The sequence below is a fragment of the Pneumocystis jirovecii genome, assembly GCF_001477535.1.
Source record: "Pneumocystis jirovecii RU7 chromosome Unknown supercont1.7, whole genome shotgun sequence".
NCBI lineage: Eukaryota > Fungi > Ascomycota > Pneumocystomycetes > Pneumocystales > Pneumocystaceae > Pneumocystis > Pneumocystis jirovecii.
In genome coordinates this window covers 437,697-454,917 of record NW_017264781.1, presented here as the reverse complement: position 1 = coordinate 454,917, position 17,221 = coordinate 437,697, and the positions used below count along the sequence as shown (strand labels likewise).

Sequence of the window (17,221 nt, the reverse complement as noted above, 5' to 3'; positions counted from 1 at the left end):
GTCGTCGTCGTTGTGGTTGTGGTTGTTATGTTTTTAGTTACTATTTCGTGTGGTTTCACTTTTAGTGGCTCTAATGTTGAACATATTCCCTGTATCTTTTTACATGGATCCTCACAGTCACACTCTTTTTTGAAACCACAATTCTTCAGTGAATGATTACATATTTCTTTCAATTCTAGATAGAGATCAAATGTCCTTGCTACCAAATCAAATGCTGTTAATTCTTTTTCTGTTACATGCACTTTTTCATTTCTTCTTACAAGTTTAAATCCTGTTGTGCCTTTCCCTTCCTTAGGTGCATTAGATGAGTCTTTATTTACTGACTTATTATTATTATCAGGTCCTTTCGCTCTCGATAAAATAAGGTTTGCATTTTCCATGGCTTTCTCTGCTTCCTCTTTAATCTTTTTATACTTTTCTTCTTTGATTTCTAAGTCATTCTTTATCTCTGTAAGCTCATTCTTTAATCCTAAACATTTTTCTTGCACTTGTTTAACCAGTTTTTTGCATTGTTCTTTTCTAACATCAGCTTCGTCCTTACCATTTTCTTTGCATAAAGTTTCAAGTCCATTGGTTGCATTATTTAATTGTGTACAATATTTCTTAAGAGTTTCTTCGCAACCCGTATTGTTTAATAGACTACCCTTTAGTTCATCAATTGCTTTATCTTCTATCTTTTTCTTTTCAAAGAATAACTCACAGTTTTTATTGAGTTTCTTACAATCACCGTCATTTCCTCCATCTTCTTTAAGATCATCGCAGTTGGAAATAAACTTTTGACAATATGGTGTCCAAAACCTACATGTCTTTTCCATTGTAGCTTTATTGGCTGCTTCAGTTATAACATTACGGGCTTTCATATGTTCTTTTAATGCATTGCACTTAGATTTAACATTTGCAGTGATCTTCATGCAAGCAAGCTCTAAAACAGAACATACAAAAGAAAACTTGTTATTTCCTCTCCTAAGCCATTTTTCGCAGCGTTTTCCAGCCTCTTCTTTACATTTCTTTTCATCTTTTAAATACCCTTTATTTTCTTCTAACAATTCTTTTTCTAATTGCTTTATACCCTCTAATCGAATACAGTGTTCATTTAGTGTATTGCATGGCCATTTAATCTCCTCTGAATCCTGAATTAAAACACTACACTCTTCTTTAAGCTCTATGCAGTCTTTCCCCGTCGGATAATCTCGCTTTTCATTCAATTGTTCTCGTAGAAAAATAGCTCTAAATCGCAAATCTGTTGAAAGTACAAGAGCAGCTTTTTTTGGCTGCACACACAACACAAATAGTTCATCGCTTTTTCCTTTTAGCTCCTTACATACTTCTACCAAGCTTTTTTGAAGGTTTTCAAACCATGTTCCATTTGATCCATGCAACTTTCCCCGTAACTTATCTTGTAATGCTTTATTTGCTAGCGCTTCAAGTCCTTTTTTATAACACGCTGCTTTTAGGTTATCACAGAGTTTTTCAAGTGAATCTTGGCCTTTTAAATAAAAACAGTCAGACTGCAATCTTACACATTCTTTTTTACTAATAAATGTATATAATTCGTGCCAACTAGTAAGTTTGTTTGGGTTGCTTATAATAAGATATTTGATTATCTTTTCAGAAACGTCTTGAGCATGTTTCGCAAGTTCTTTACCTAGTTCTTTACATTTTTTTTTTCCTTCTTCGGTTACTGCTTTATTTTTACATAATTCTTGCAAAACCTTGTGCTTTTGCGGATTTTTGCATACTTCTCCAAGGAGCTGTTCACATTTTTGTTGTCTATTATCAACTTTATTTGAATCACTCAAATCTAAGGTTAATAATGCCAGTAAAGCAATCTCCCCTTTTGGAGGCGGCCTTCCAATATAAACCCCCTTTTTTAATGCGTCAGTATAGAGATCTTCTAGGCCTATTTTTTCTATTAGTGTAGTTTCTGGTTTTGTAGGGTCAAAATTTAAGTCCATTGCTGTATAGATTATGCTTTTTTTTTTACATTTCTTTTCTAAATTATCACATTTCGGTGGATCATTTTCACAATTTTGACCGTAAAAATAACATTCACTAAGCAACTGTGAGCATTTTTTTTCTAATTCATTGTCTTTAGTTAATAAGTTTTCAATCTTTTGCTTAAGAGAACTACATTTAGACTTTGCCTTTTCTACAAGAGTGTTACATGTAGTTTCTTGATTAAGACATAATATCATCAATTCGTCGCTTTCTTGTTTCAAAAAAATACATATGTCCTCTATTTTTTTTTTACATGTGTCTTTATTTTTAAGAGCACCACTAAGTCCTTTTAAAAGAGCCTTTTCTGCTACTCTCTCACGTTCCTTCTGATAACACAAATTTCTTAGTTTGTTGCAATTTTTAGTAAGATCATTAGGACATGCTTCTTCCAAAAACGTGCATTGTTGTTCATTTGCTTTACAATCATCATTTGTCAATTCTGTGCTTTGTTTTTTAACCTCATCTTCGATTTTTTTTTCAAATCCAGTGCACTTATCTTGAATCTTTGTTTTTATTTCTTTACATTTTGCTTTGATTTTTTCGTTTTCGTTTAAGTTATTAAGCTTTTTGTGAACATTTTTTAGTTCTAATGTTGCATTTTTTAATGTTTCCAAATAATTTTTTAAATTTTCTTCGCATTTTGATTCTTCTAGTGCATTCTTTTTTAATATCAAAGCAAAAAGACGCACTTCCTCATCATTTGCTCCTGTTCCCTGTGGAGCTGCAGCCTGCCGCTTAACCGCCCGCGCCACCGCCCGCGCCAAAATCTAGAGGACATTAATGTGAGAGAAAGCGTGCTTGCTGGCTGTGTGGGCAGACTTCTAAAGCTGTTTCTATTTTATATTGTCTTTGAGATGTTAAATATTGAAACTTTTAAAGGCAGTTTTTTGAGAAAAAAAGAACAAAACTATGTCATTTCTGTATTAATGACGATGTTTAAAGTGTCTTTTCAATTAATAATATGAGCACAATTTGGAAATACTTAAAAATTGAGGTTTGCATTTGAATTCGATAAGATTGCATATTCTAGCAAATAGTAATTGTTGAGAAAAATGAAAATGAATTTTAAAAAAGGTGAATATATTGTTTTTCAAAAGTATTTTTTTAAAAATTAAATTCATATTTTGTTTTCCATGTTTGATATTGTTTTTGAGAAATTGATATGAAAAAATCCATTGTTTTTCAATTATAATAAATAATTCTTTTGCTTCCTTGAAATCATATTCATCTTTTTTTCTAATTCATTTTTATAAAATTGTTTTTTTATATTTCATCATTCATCTTTTTACCATTCTGTTCCTTTTATATTATACTTTTTTAACACGTGTAAAGACAGCTTAACAGGAACATAGCTGGTACTGAACAGATGCACGATATAAGCTGGGTAACTATCAGGCACTGGTCAGTTTTTGCTGGCTTATTTTTTTGCCATACAGGGTCCTGTGACCTGCATACCAGGCAAATCTGGAATCTTCAGGTCTGATTGATCTTCATGTTACAGCACTAAATATTTATGCACTGTTTAATATTTATGTTGAACATTTTTTTATTGGATATTCCTAAAGTTCTTCTTGAGTTTCCCATATCTTTAGGGAATTTTCCTTCAGATCATTCTTTAGGATTCTTTTGCTATGATTTAAAAAAAGTTTTTGCTATGGTTTTAAAAAATAATAAGCATTTGCATTGGATTGTAAAACCCGAGAAGTTCAAATATTCGCTTTAAATTACAACAAAAATTCCTATTACCCATATAACAATACTCGTTGCTCCCAATCCAGATATTTTTATCCCCTCATTTGGCATCACTGTATGATCTGCTTCAGTTCTAGTTTCAGGCTTTCTTGTTTGTGTTTCTTCCGTTGTACATGGTACTGGCTTGCATTTTTGTGTTAGTGTTGTTACTGATGTAGTTATTTTTGTAGATATTGATTTGCTTGTTACCCATGTGGTCTTTGAATGAAGCGCAACACACTTTCCCTCTATCATTGTAGTTACTACAGTAGATTCCGATTGAGTATCCGCTACAGTTGTTGACTCTGTAAGTGTCGTTGTTGATATAGACGTTGTTACATGAGGCTTGGCATTAGGCAACACAAATTCCTTACATGATTCATGTATTTTCTTACATGAGTCTTTAAACTTAGGACAGTCATCTTCAAAGATACACTCTTGGATAAAATGATTGCAGATGCCCTTGGCTTCCAAATACAACTCTACAAGTAAAGACATCAGATCAAATGCTAATCCTTGACGCACTGATGGCTCTATATCTAGGACATCCTCGCGACGTACAAGTCTAACATAAGCCGTGTTATTGCTGTAAATATTACTACGTACACTAAGGTGATGATTCTGCTTCCCATCTGCTGTTTGAGGAATGGCCAAGAATAAACCAGAATTATTAATAGCTTTTTCAGTTTCTTGCTTGGTTTTTTTAAATTCATTTGCTCTATTTTTTAAGTCCTTAGCAGCTTTACCCAGTTTAACTGGTAAGGTATTGCATAATATTTTCATCCAGCTAATAAGTTTATCACATGTTTTAGCCCTTGTTTCTTTGTTCTCACTATATTCTTTGCATGAATTTTCTAGAGTCTTATTTGAGTGTGCTGATTTTGTACAATAATCATTTAGTTTATTAATGCAAATATTTTTTTCTGTTAAAGAACCTTTTATATTGTACATAAGGGCTTTTAATAGAGGCAATTTTTCGCGAAACACCTTACAGTTCTCCTTAAGAGTCACACAGAGGCCATTTTTGCCGTTATAGCTTTGTTTTAATTTATCAGGACAATTCCCCGTAAGCATATCGCAGTATCCATCCCAAAGAAAACAAATATTATCTCTTTCTTCATCTTCTTTTGATTTTTCAATAACTTTGTGATCCTCCATATTTTGTTGGAATGCCAAACAATGATTTTGCACCTCTTCAGTCATTATAACGCATGATTTGTGATGCGCCACACATGTAAGATTGAATGGATTTATTTCCCTCCTAAACCACCGAGGACATTTTCTATTTAAATATGTTGTACAATTATCGACGTTTGCCAAAATATCTGTATTTTTACTCAACAAACTGTCTTTTACTTCTTTCGTGTTCCTCAAATGAGCACAATTCCTCTTTAGCGTGGCACAAGGACCATTAAGCTCTTCAAAATCCTTTGTCAGATCTTCGCACTGTTTCTCCAAAACGAGACAATCCTTTTCTCGGGGATAGTCTCTTGCTTTATCTAAAATACGTCGCAGATGGTGACTTTTGAGTTTAACATCTTTTGCAAGTGCTTCACATGTCTCTTTTGGTCTTAAGCACATTGAGAGTAGATTTATATTATTGTTTCTGACCATTTGGCACCTTTCTACTAGTTTGGCTATACACTCTTTAGTTCTTTTTGGATCTAAGTTGTGAAGTAATCCAAACAATCCTTCCTCCAACACATCCCTTGCCTGTCCATAAATTGCCGATTTAAAGCACTCTAGTCTTAGATTTCTACAAGCATTGTAAAGAGTATTATTAGAATATGGATCCATACAATAGCATTTATAGTTAAGACTTGTACAGTCTTCCTTGGAAATTGTCCCTGGTAATTCGCTCCATGAGTAGGATTTAGAGTTAGTAGCATCGCTTACGTTGGAAAGCTTTTTGTTATAGAGAACTAATTTGAGAGACATGTATTCTTCTTCTAGTTCATTGTTTAATTCTTCGCAGACCTTATTTTGGTCAGTTTTTTTGCAGATATTTGCTAGTTCCTCTGTTATGTATTCAAAGGAAGCGCAGTTTTTCAGAGACTTAGTGCATAACTTAGCATTGTCTAAATTATCTACATTTTCTCCAGCATAATGTTTTGAAAATAACAAAAAATGAGAAAACTTTGTCGACAAGGGTTTTCCAAGAAAAATACCAAAAGTTAACGCTTCTGTGTGAAGCTGTTGAAAATCTATTTTTTCCTGCAATGTAAGTGGAAAGTTTAATGGGTTAAAAGGAAGATCGTGGTGGGGGAGGGAATATATGATGTTCTTTTCCTTACAAAGACTCTTAAGTTTCGCACATTTTTGTTTATCCTCTTCATCGCAGTTTGATGAGTGGAAATAACATTTCCTAAGTAAAGGATAACAGTCATTTCCCAACGTATTAACATTTTTCAATGTATTTTTTAGATTTTTAAGATCTTCACAGTTATCTTTTGTTTTATTAAGGAGAATTCCACATGTTTCCTTCAAGAGAAAACAAGACCAGAGTAAATAATAACTTTCTCTATTTAACTTGGAGCAAGATTCTTTAATTTTTTTTTCACATATTGCTTGACTTTCCAAATCCCTAGGAAGAGTCCTTAAAAGAGCTTCATAAGCCAAATCTTCATTTATTTGATGATAACATTGTTCAGTTATCTCATTGCATATAGAAGAAAAACCAGAAAATTTTCGAAAAATCATGCATTGGACATGAGCATAGTTGCAGTGAATTTTTTCTAAATGAAAATTTTTATCTGAAATACTTGTAACAATATCATAAAGAGAATTCCAGGTATCATTCGAAGTGGTATTAATTTTATCATTGAGATTTGTGCATTCCTGCTCTATATTTTCACAAAGTTCTTTTAATGTTGGATGCGTATTTTCTGGAATTAAGCCGCTATTTCTCAAACTATTGCAGTATTTTTTTAGTTCTGTTTTACATTCATTATCTATTGCTTTTTCCCCTAGGATCAAAGCCAAAATATTTTCTTTACTGAAAAAAGGTTAACTCTAGATATTTTAGTATTGCTTAAAGGTTTTTGTACCCTATTGAATCCAATGACAAATATAATGATAAATCTAATGATGGATCTTGAGATGGATCTGACATAGATCTCTTATAAACGAATTCTAAAAAAAAGTTAAAAATCTGGAAAAATAAAATATAGTACCAATGTTTTTTGAGAAAGCATACGCTATACCAAGAAAATTGGCTAATACGAATGCTTTCATCTATAATAACAACAAATAATTTTTATAAAAAATGCTTCATATTTGACGTAGAAAAAATATCATTCTTACAAAAAAAGTAGTGATAAACGATAATAAAATATAATAAGTAAATAGGCAAATATGTACTATTCTGTATTGTACCTAGATGCTTTAACTTTCATTGGGTTTTTAATATTAATATATAAATTCTCATAAAAAAAGTATTCTTAAAATAAACGTTTTAAATAACATAATTTTATTAATAATATTTTTTATAGTTTTTACTTTCTAATGCTCTTTTTATTATTATTCCCTATTTTTTATTTCATTTTTATAGATATAAATAGTATTGTCTTGATCTTTTCTACATCTGCTTTATTTTTTGAATTTAACTTTCCGAGTGCTTCTAAAAAACTTGAAAATATAGTCAAGATTTTCACTTTTTATTTTTTATTTAAAGCCATTTCATAAATTTATTCATTTTTATTTTTTGCTTTTGGTTTTAGAGTTGAAATACAAATTTTAAATTATTTATATGGCTTTTTTTTGTTTTTTTAAACTTTTTGTTGACTTTCCTTATTCTAGAATAATTCAAATTACAAAAATGCTTTTTAAATAATAATTATTATGACTTTTAAAATTTATTTATACCTTTGTGTGTTTCAATTTTTGGTTTAGGATTTTTATTTTTTTCTTATTTCGTACAAGTTCTGTACACTTCTAAATAATAAATTCCATTATATTGCTTTATTGACTTTAAATTTTTTAATTTTTGTTTTAAATTTTCTTGTTCTTTAACTTTTTTGGAATTTAAAAAGAATTTTATATTCATCAACCTTAAAAAACTTAATTCTTTTTAGTTTTTGATGTATAAGACATATTTTTTTAAAAAATATTTATAATTTTTTGAATTTATAAATATCTCAAACATTTGTTTTTGTGATTAATTTTTAGTTTACATTTTTTATATTTTTCATAAATCATTTTTAATTTTATATTTTTGGCTTTTCATACAGTCAAATTTTTAGATATTACTGTAATATAGATTATTCTATTCTACAAGTTATTATTCTAAATATTCTTTTTAAATGTTCTTTTTAGAAATGACAACAATTATATAAATATTTATCCATTCATTTGAATTTTTTTGGAATTAAAAGTATACATTTTAAAATAAATAAAATTAGGAGTAAAATACACAATAATGGTTAATTTTAGAATATGTTTTATAGTTTTATTTATGTTCAAATGTCTCTAGAGTAGTATGGAGTAAATCAGGAGTAAATATAGATAACGCAAAAACGAATAGAAAATATAATATAAAAAGCATGGCTAGTAAGAAAATGGCTTAGTGAAAAATATAGGCTAATTATATAAAGAAAATAGAGTTTTTAAAAAAAAATCGATCTAAATTAACACAGAAAAGACTATTTTTAATTTATTTTGCAGTTCTTGTCATTTTACTTGCTTATCTAAACATACATACTTTCTTCTAAATTCTGTTTATACATTTCTTAAACGTTTATTAGGAAATGTTTTTTATTAGCTTAAATATAATTTTTTTAATTAGAATTAAAAATAAGTTTTAATTTAAAAATTTTTTATTTGATATTTGAAATTTTATTCAGTTAAAATATTTTTAGAAAATAAAAATTCAAAAAAAATAAAAAATATCTAAAATATATTTTTTCTGATACAACATATTTTATAATACATTTTATGTAAATAATGAGAACAAGTATAAAAATCTCTAAATATATAATTTGTTTTTAAAGACTTTTTTAAAAACTAATATTGAATAACTGGTTTAATGCAAAAATATTAAAAATAGGATTTCATTTACTATTTATTATTTTTAAAAAAATTATAATTTTTAATTTTAATGTATTTTTATTTTTTATAAACTTTTTTATGAAAAAACTAGCTTATAAAAATAAAATTATTCTTATTATCTATTTTCTAGATTATATTTATGACAAAAACCAATACTTTACATGATTCAATGATAATGCCTTATGATTTGACCCGGTTCCTAATAATTAAATTTTAGTTTTACTGTTTTATTTTCCATAGTTATTTAGCTTTTAATATTGTTTATGTCCTATTAATATATTCGTAAAAAATAATAACTTTTATAATAACATTATTATCAAAATCGAAATCATATAAATTGAAAAGTAATAACTCAAATTACATTCTGTTTAGAAAATATAATTTATGAGTCAAAGATAAAACTACTTTAATTAACATCAAATCGACTTAATAAGCTTAGAATTTTCAAGTTTATCATAGTCTTTGTACCCATTATAACATTCATTTTCCAGTATTGTACAATTAGTAGTAAGATCTTTAAAAATCTCTAATAAGTTATGACATTCATAAACATAAGGTGCACATTCTGCTAAACTAGGAGGTTCTCCTACATATAATAAGCCTCTTTTTAAATCATCACGCCTTGCTAAAAAATCATGAAATAATCTATCAAATAAGTTACCTGGGAAAGTTACAGAGGGGAGGGGGGGGTGATTAGGGGTGGGGTGCAAACACCATCTAAATAAGACTTCGTTAGTTCATCCAAATTTAGCATATGCATCTAAAATATGCTGGCGCAAATTAAGATCACAAGAAAACGGTGATTATGTAAAAAAAATCACTAGATAATTTTTCTTTGAATTTTTTTCAAAAATCATTTAAGTGAAATCCTTTCCTTTAAACTAAAACTAGATCGCACTAAAGAAAATGTAAATATTAGAAGATACGGATTTTTATAAAGTAGCAAAACACTATCTTTTTCCAGAAAAAAACAAAGTCAAATTTATTTTAAATACTAATCCACAATCATTCAATTTCAACTGTTTTATAAACTATATATTTGGGTTAACTTTAGCTGTGATAGAAGTTTCTAAAATAGGATTATAGATAGAAACATCATCTTCCGAAACCATAGACCACATAGATAAAGATAGTAAGCGTTTTGATAGGAAATTAATTTAGAATAGGTCAATAGATTACAATTCCTATTTTTTTTTAAATAAATTTAAGTTTTCTTTTGATTTTAAGACAAAAATTAAAAAAATCGTAATCTTTATATTTGTTATATGAGTAATGGTATATTTTCTTCCCTTTTCATACTCCTTTTTCATACGTCTTCTGTTTCTCTTGTAATAATTATTATTTTTATAGTTGTATTTTTGATAACTGTCTTTGTTTTATGCTGTTCTATTTCCAGTGGTTCTAGTTTTGAGAACATTCCATATATTTTATTAGACCTATTTTCAGATTTACATTTTTTCAAATCTATAATTTTCTTTAAAATGATAGCATGTTTCTTTCAATCCTAAATGTATATCAGATATTTTCGCTATAGAACTAAATGTTTTTAGTTTTTTTTCGTTATTTAAATTTTTATGCTTATAAACTTGAAGTGTACTATATTTTTTACTTCATTAGGTGTAACTAAAATATTGTCTATAATTTTATCTGTAGATATAGTCTATTATTTCTAATTTCGATAAAATAAAATTTATTACTTTCATAACTTCTTCAGTCTTTTCTTAGCATCTTCAGTTTTATTTTTTAGTCTCTTTGTTCCTATAAGCTCTCTTTATAGAAAAATAATATCAATAATCCCGTATTTGTAGGATTAAAATCAGAATTTGATGTAATATAAATAGGCTTTCTCCTTTGAAATTCATTAACAAGTTTATGACTAGTTTATGCCTTTAGATTTTTCTACAAAAATAACACTTGTCAAATAATAGGAGAAATGTTTTAGTAATATTCTAATAATAATATTTACAAATATTTTTTCTATTATGACCTTTAAAGAAATATTTATTTTGTTTTTGTTCTAGTGATGCTTATGTATTTTGATTAAAGTTATATTTTTTCAGTTTCCTTAAAGAAATTTTTTCTAGTAAATTTTTAGATTTTTTTGATAACATTTATTCATTGAGTTTATTTTAAGAATAAAGAAAATACTTTTTTTAAAAATAGGCATGACTGTTAATTTGCATAGTCATTATTTATGACACTAAAATATTCTTTCTTAGTATTGTTTCTAATTTTCTCTTAAATGCATTAGACCTAGTATCAATACTCGTTTTTAATTTTGTCTATTTTCTTGTTTTTTATTATTGCAAAAATTCTTTAATTCCTTATATATTTTTTGAAAAATTAATGATATATTAATTAATGTCCTATAGTATTCTTTTATCTTCTCTTTCTACTCAGTAACATTCTTGTAATCAACTTTTATAATCAAGACAAAAAGATGTTCAATCTTATTTTTTTGTAGTAACCATTTTTTAATTATTCACGACAAATTCTAAAGAATATTAATATAAATGAAGAGTTATGCTGGATTATTAGTGTATGTAAATCTTTAATATATGTTATATTTTTATTTTGTATACAGCCCTTAGTAATATTATTAAGAAATAGAGTAGTTTTTAAAAATACTTTTTTACCCTAAAAAATATACACTGTTTTTATTAATAACTGTTTCTATATATTCCTGATATTAATAAGCAAAATTTAAAAATATTTAATGAATAAAAACGATTTAAATGTTTTAAATTTGACAAAATGAAGATTAAAAATTTGATTAAAATAAAATTTTTAAAGTATAATTAACTTTTAAAAAAACTATTAGAAAATAGTAATTATCTAGAAAAATGAAAACAAATTTTGAAAAAGGCTAATATTATTTTTAAAAAATATCTTTAAAAATTAAATATACATTCTGTTTTTTATATTTATAGATATTATTTTTAATAAATTTGCTTAAAACGATTTTTTTTAATTATAATAAATAATTAATATTTTATTTTTTTTAAAAAATTATAATAAATCCTTTCATTTATTTCTTTTCATTTTTTCATATTTTTATAAAATCATTTTTTAATATTTTTTTCTCAATAATTTTTTTTACTATGTTTTTTTTCTATATTTTACTTCCTCGCTATCTCTAAGCAAGTTAGGAAGGTACATAACTAGTGTGGGGTAGATGGGGTAGTAGATATGAAATAGTTATTAGATACTGATCAATCTTTGATAATTTATTTTCCTATTGGTGTTTTATGATCTAGATATTAAGTGAATTTAAAATTTTTCAGTTTTATTCAATTATTCATTTACTACATTATTTAGTATTTATATAATATTTAATGACTATGATAGAAATTTCATTATGTTTTTAAGTTCTTATATTACTTATATGCCTAATTAGATATTTCATCAAAACCTTTTTTAAATCCTTTATATGTCTTTAGTGTATTTTAGTGTATTTTTTTTAGCGTATTTTTTTTTAATTTTCCTTATTTTCCGCATTACAATCTAGCATAAATAGATATTAGTTCCTTTATTTAAATTATAGCAAAGATCCCCACTATCCATATAATAATAATATTTATTATTCCCAGTCCAGATATTTTTATTCCCTTATTTAATATTTTATTACTTGTTTCCCCACTAGGTTTAACTTTTTTTGTTTGTGTCTCTTTTTCCATTATGCATGGTACTGGATTGCACTTTTGTGTAACTGTTGCCACTAATGTATTTATTTTTGTTTTTGTAGATGCTGATTTATGCATCACTAGGCTGGTCCTTACATGATATACCATACATCCTTTACCTGTTATTATTGATTCTGTCATTGTTATTGTTGATATAGATGTTGTTACAAAAGGTGTAGCTTTAGGTAATTCAAATTCTTTGCAATAATTGTGTATTTTTTTGCATGAATCCTTAAACTTAGGACAATCATTCTCAAAGACACACATTCGGATAAAATGATCGCAGATACCTTTAGCTTCTAGATACAGCTCTATAACTAAAGACATCAAATCAAATGCTAGTCCTTGACGTATAGACGGTTGTAAATTTAGAATGTTTTTACGACGCATGAGCCTAATATAAGCCGTAATATTGCTATGCGTATTAGTAGGATAATGATTTTGTTTGTCTTTTGTTTGAGGAATTGCTAAAAGTAAACCCGAATCACTAACAGCTTTTACAGCTTGCTTTTTAATTTTTTTAAACTCATATGCTCTATTTTCTAAGTCACTAGAAGTTTTATCTAACCTAATTAGAAATATATTACAGAATATTTTTGTTCGATTGACAAGTCTATCGCATGTCTTATCCTTTTCATCTTTATATTCTATACATAAATTTTTAAGAGTTTTATTTGATTGTGTTGAGTTCGAACAATAACTACTTAATTGTTTACTACAAACATTCTTATCAGTCAAAAAACCTTTCATAATGTACATAAGATCTTTCAATAAGAGTTCTTTTTTATAAAATGTCCTACAATTTTTTTTGAGCTCTGCACAAAGCCCATTTATGTCAGTATCATTTTGTTCTAATTTATGAGGACAACTTTTCATAAACATTTCACAGTATCCACCCCAAAAAAAACAAATATCACCCCTTTTTTCACTGTCTTCTGATTTTTTAACAACATCTTGACTTTTCATATTTTCTTTAAATGCCGAACAATGATTTTGCATGTCTTCAGTCATTATAATGCACGATTTGTGGTGTTCTATACATATAAGATTAAACAGATTTGTTTCCCTTTTAAGCCATCGAGGACACTTCATATTTAAATATGCTGTGCAATTATCGACGTTTGCTAAAATATCTGCATTTTTACTTAACAAACTGTCTTTTAGTTTTTTCGCGTTCCTCAAATGAGCACAATTCCTCTTTAGCGTGGTACAAGGACCATTAAGTTCTTCGAAATCCTTTGTTAAGTCTTCACACTTTTCCTCAAGAACGAGACAATCTTTTTCTTGTGGATAATCTCTCACTTTATCTAAAACATGTCGTAAATGAAGACTCTTTCTTTTTACATCCTCTGCAAATATTTTGCATGCTTCTTCTGGCTTCAAACATAATGCAAGTATATCTATAGTGTTGTTTCTAGCTATTTGGCATTTTTGTGTCAACTTGACTGCACATTCCTTAACCCCGCTTGAACTTAAATTACGAAATAATCCAAACAATTCTTTTTCTAATTTATCTTTTGCTATATTATAAAATTGACTTCTATGATATACTTGTCTTAAATTGTTACATGAATCCATAATACTCTGATTGCAAAGTGACTCTAGATGATAACAATCTAGAACAAGACTCGCATAATCTTCTTCAGGAACTATCTTGGATAGTCCATGTAAAGTGTATAGATCAGATTTATCAGTAGCACTCATATTAAAGAGTCCTTTGTTTTTCAAAGCTAATTCAAGAGAGTTGCATTCCTCTGGTACTTGTTTACTTAATTCCACACAAATTTCAACAATGTTAGTTGCGTTACACATATTTGCTAATTCTTCTGACAATTGTTTAAAAGCACATCTATTTAAATAATAAACGCATCCAGCAACTGCACTTATCTGCTTATTATGGAGTGATAATAATAAAAAACGATAGGATTTCGTAATTGTAGGTTTACTGACTAAAATACCAGTAGCCGCTGCTTTAGCAAAAATTTGTTGAAAACCTATTCTTTTTTCTAATGTAGGCGGTAAACCTATTGGATCAAAAAAAAGACCATCATGAAAAGGAGAGTATGTAATGCCTTTCTCTTCACAGCGTTTTTTAAAGTTCTCGCAATTCAGTGTTTCTTCACAATCTGGAAAATGAATATAACATCTTTGAAGTAGAGAATGACATTGTTTTTCTAACGTATGATCCTTAAGTGCATTTTCAATACTATTGTTAAGAGCTTTACAATTATCTTGTGCTTTCTTGATAAGAGTCATGCATGTAGTTCTTTTCCAGAAACAATACCACGCTAAATAATAACTCTCAGTACTGAATTTTGAGCAAGGTTCCTTAAGATTAATTTCACAAGTAGTCTGATTTTTTAAATTCCCGGTAAGAGATTTAAAAAGAACTTTATAAGCTAGATGTTGACTCATTTTTTCATAACATTTTTCAATTATAAGATTACAGATAGTTAAAAAATCAGGAAAATGCCAGAAAAAAAAACATCGAAAATAAGAGTAATTACATTCATTTTGATCCAAAGTAGATCCGTCAGTATTGAGCTTTTCGTAAATACGCATAAGAGATTCTTTGATACCAGTTAAAATAGTATTAATTCTATTTTTATAATTATTACATTCCTCATCTTCATTACCGCAAAGCCCCCCTAATGCTGGATGCACATTCTTCGGTTCTAAAGCCATATTTTTCAAATTTTTGCAGTATTCTTGTAGCTTTGGTACACATTGATCGCTTATTGCCTCTTTTCCTAGAAGTAGCGTTAAAACCTTATCTTTACTAGATAAAAAATGTTAATTGAATGTTTTGCCACTAATTAAAAGTTTTTATACCCTATTAAATCTAATGAGTCTAACGATGTATCTAATAAGGTCGGTTCTTTGTTATTAATCAGTTTTAAAAAAATTAAAAAGAAAAAAAAAGATAAAATACCATTATTTTTTGAAAAAGTATATGCTATTCTAAGAAAACAAAATAGCGTAAATCTTTTCATTTATAATGAAAACAACATATAAAATTTTATAAAAAAAGTATCATTTAATATTTGAAAAATATCGACAAAAAAAATTCCGATATAACTAAATAATAATAGATATATAACAAATTATACAATAAATGATTAAACATAAATATTACTTTATTATAATTATATGTTTTTCTTACTGAGTTTGTATTTTTATGTTTTTAAATTTTCATAAAAAATTATTTTTAAAATATAAAAGTTTTAAATAATTATAAGTTTATTAAATATAATTTTTATGATTCTTAGTGCTTATATATTTTTATTGTTTTTTTATCTTCTGTTGTATTTTTATATATATAAATATTACCCTGATTTTTTTGTTTTCATTTTTTAAATTTAGGTTTACTTTTTTTGTAACTTTTTTTTGGAAATATAACGCAGTTAATTTTTTACTATTTATTTAAAACTATTCCATACATTTATTCATCTTTAGTTATTTTTATATTTAGTTTTGTTGAATTAAAATGTAAATTTCAAAGTTATGTATATAATATTGTATTTTTTTTTCAACTTTTTATCAATTTTATTTTTAACATAATTTAAATTATAAAAATGTTTCTTAAGTAATAATAGTTATTTTTTTTGAAATTTATTAATATTTTTATGCATTTGATTAACTTTTGGTTTTAAAAATTTTGTATATTTTTTAGTTATTTATGTAAAAGTTTTTCATAGATCTTTTACATTTATAAATTTTAGTATATTGTTTTGATTAACTTTGAGGAAATTAACTTCAGTTTTAGTTTGTAAAATCATAACTTTCAAAATATTTTTAAATGTTCTTAAAAGAATTTTATATTATTCTTTTAATTTCTTGCAATATTTAATTTTGGTTTTTTATGATATATTAAATGTTTTCTTTAAGAATCAATATTTTAGTTTATTTTTAGTTATCATTTGAAAAGGTTATTACTTTTTATTATTATGTTTTTAAATTAGTAGATTCTTAAATTATTTTGTTTTAAAGATTTATATTTTTATTTTTCAAATGTACAAAAGTCCTTGAATTTTTTATATATTCTTTTCTTAATTTAAATAATCAAAAATACTTAACATCCTTATAAAGATAATATCAATATGAAAAAAATTCTCGAATAACATAAATTTTTAATTGAAATTCTTTTTGATATACAAAAAATTGATAGTGTGTTTTAAAAATGAAATTTAAATTTTTTAAAAGAGTTCAATTTATCAAAAAATGTTATTATATTTCCTAAAAAAACATAATATTTTTCAATAATAATTATAATAATTAAATATATTTACTTAAAATATTTGTTATATTTATATTTTTTGTAATCTAAGAATGAAAAAATAAATTATTTTTTAAATTACAATAATAAAATGTTAGTATTCCAAAAATTGTAATCTATTAGATGATTTAACAATTATAGCTTGGTAGATTCATAACTTTTTTTTAGAAATATTTAAATGAATTTTTTACTTCTTTAATTGATTTTTAATTAATTAAAAATATTTAATAAAAATATTAATGGACAAACAAATGTTATTTTAATATTAAATAGTTATCCACAATTTTACTAACATTTTTATAAATGTCTGAATTATGTTTATTCTCTAAAATTTTCTTATTTTAGCTCTAACCTTTTGCATGGCCACTAAATAATATTGCTAAAGATTTTGATAAACGTGTAAATTTTTATAATTATATGATCAATGAATTTATTGTACTTATAATATTAGCAGAGAGAATAGAATCATTCTATTTAGTATTAGATT

At 26.3% G+C, this 17,221-nt stretch overlaps 4 protein-coding genes across 4 annotated transcripts; all 4 read right to left on the bottom strand.

Moving 5' to 3' along the window:
- Positions 1–41: 41 nt before the first annotated feature.
- Positions 42–2,762, bottom strand: T551_01857 (uncharacterized protein; the record flags this gene model as incomplete). The annotated part of the gene is made up of 1 exon (XM_018374120.1): positions 42–2,762. A coding segment is annotated over one exon (2,721 nt), but the record flags the coding sequence as incomplete, so codon positions are not given.
- A 955-nt stretch (positions 2,763–3,717) lies between these two features.
- On the bottom strand, positions 3,718–6,963 carry T551_01856 (uncharacterized protein; the record flags this gene model as incomplete). Its single annotated transcript, XM_018374119.1, has 3 exons — positions 3,718–6,724; positions 6,777–6,861; positions 6,903–6,963. The coding sequence occupies 3 exons, from the start codon at positions 6,961–6,963 to the stop codon at positions 3,718–3,720; spliced, it is 3,153 nt and encodes a 1,050-aa protein (XP_018229864.1).
- Positions 6,964–9,191: 2,228 nt separating this feature from the next.
- On the bottom strand, positions 9,192–9,535 carry T551_01855 (uncharacterized protein; the record flags this gene model as incomplete). Its single annotated transcript, XM_018374118.1, has 2 exons — positions 9,192–9,436; positions 9,490–9,535. 2 exons carry the CDS (start codon positions 9,533–9,535, stop codon positions 9,192–9,194), a joined length of 291 nt encoding a protein of 96 aa, XP_018229863.1.
- Positions 9,536–12,308: 2,773 nt separating this feature from the next.
- Positions 12,309–15,451, bottom strand: T551_01854 (uncharacterized protein; the record flags this gene model as incomplete). The annotated part of the gene is made up of 3 exons (XM_018374117.1): positions 12,309–15,237; positions 15,291–15,336; positions 15,391–15,451. 3 exons carry the CDS (start codon positions 15,449–15,451, stop codon positions 12,309–12,311), a joined length of 3,036 nt encoding a protein of 1,011 aa, XP_018229862.1.
- Between the last annotated feature and the right edge of the window lie 1,770 nt (positions 15,452–17,221).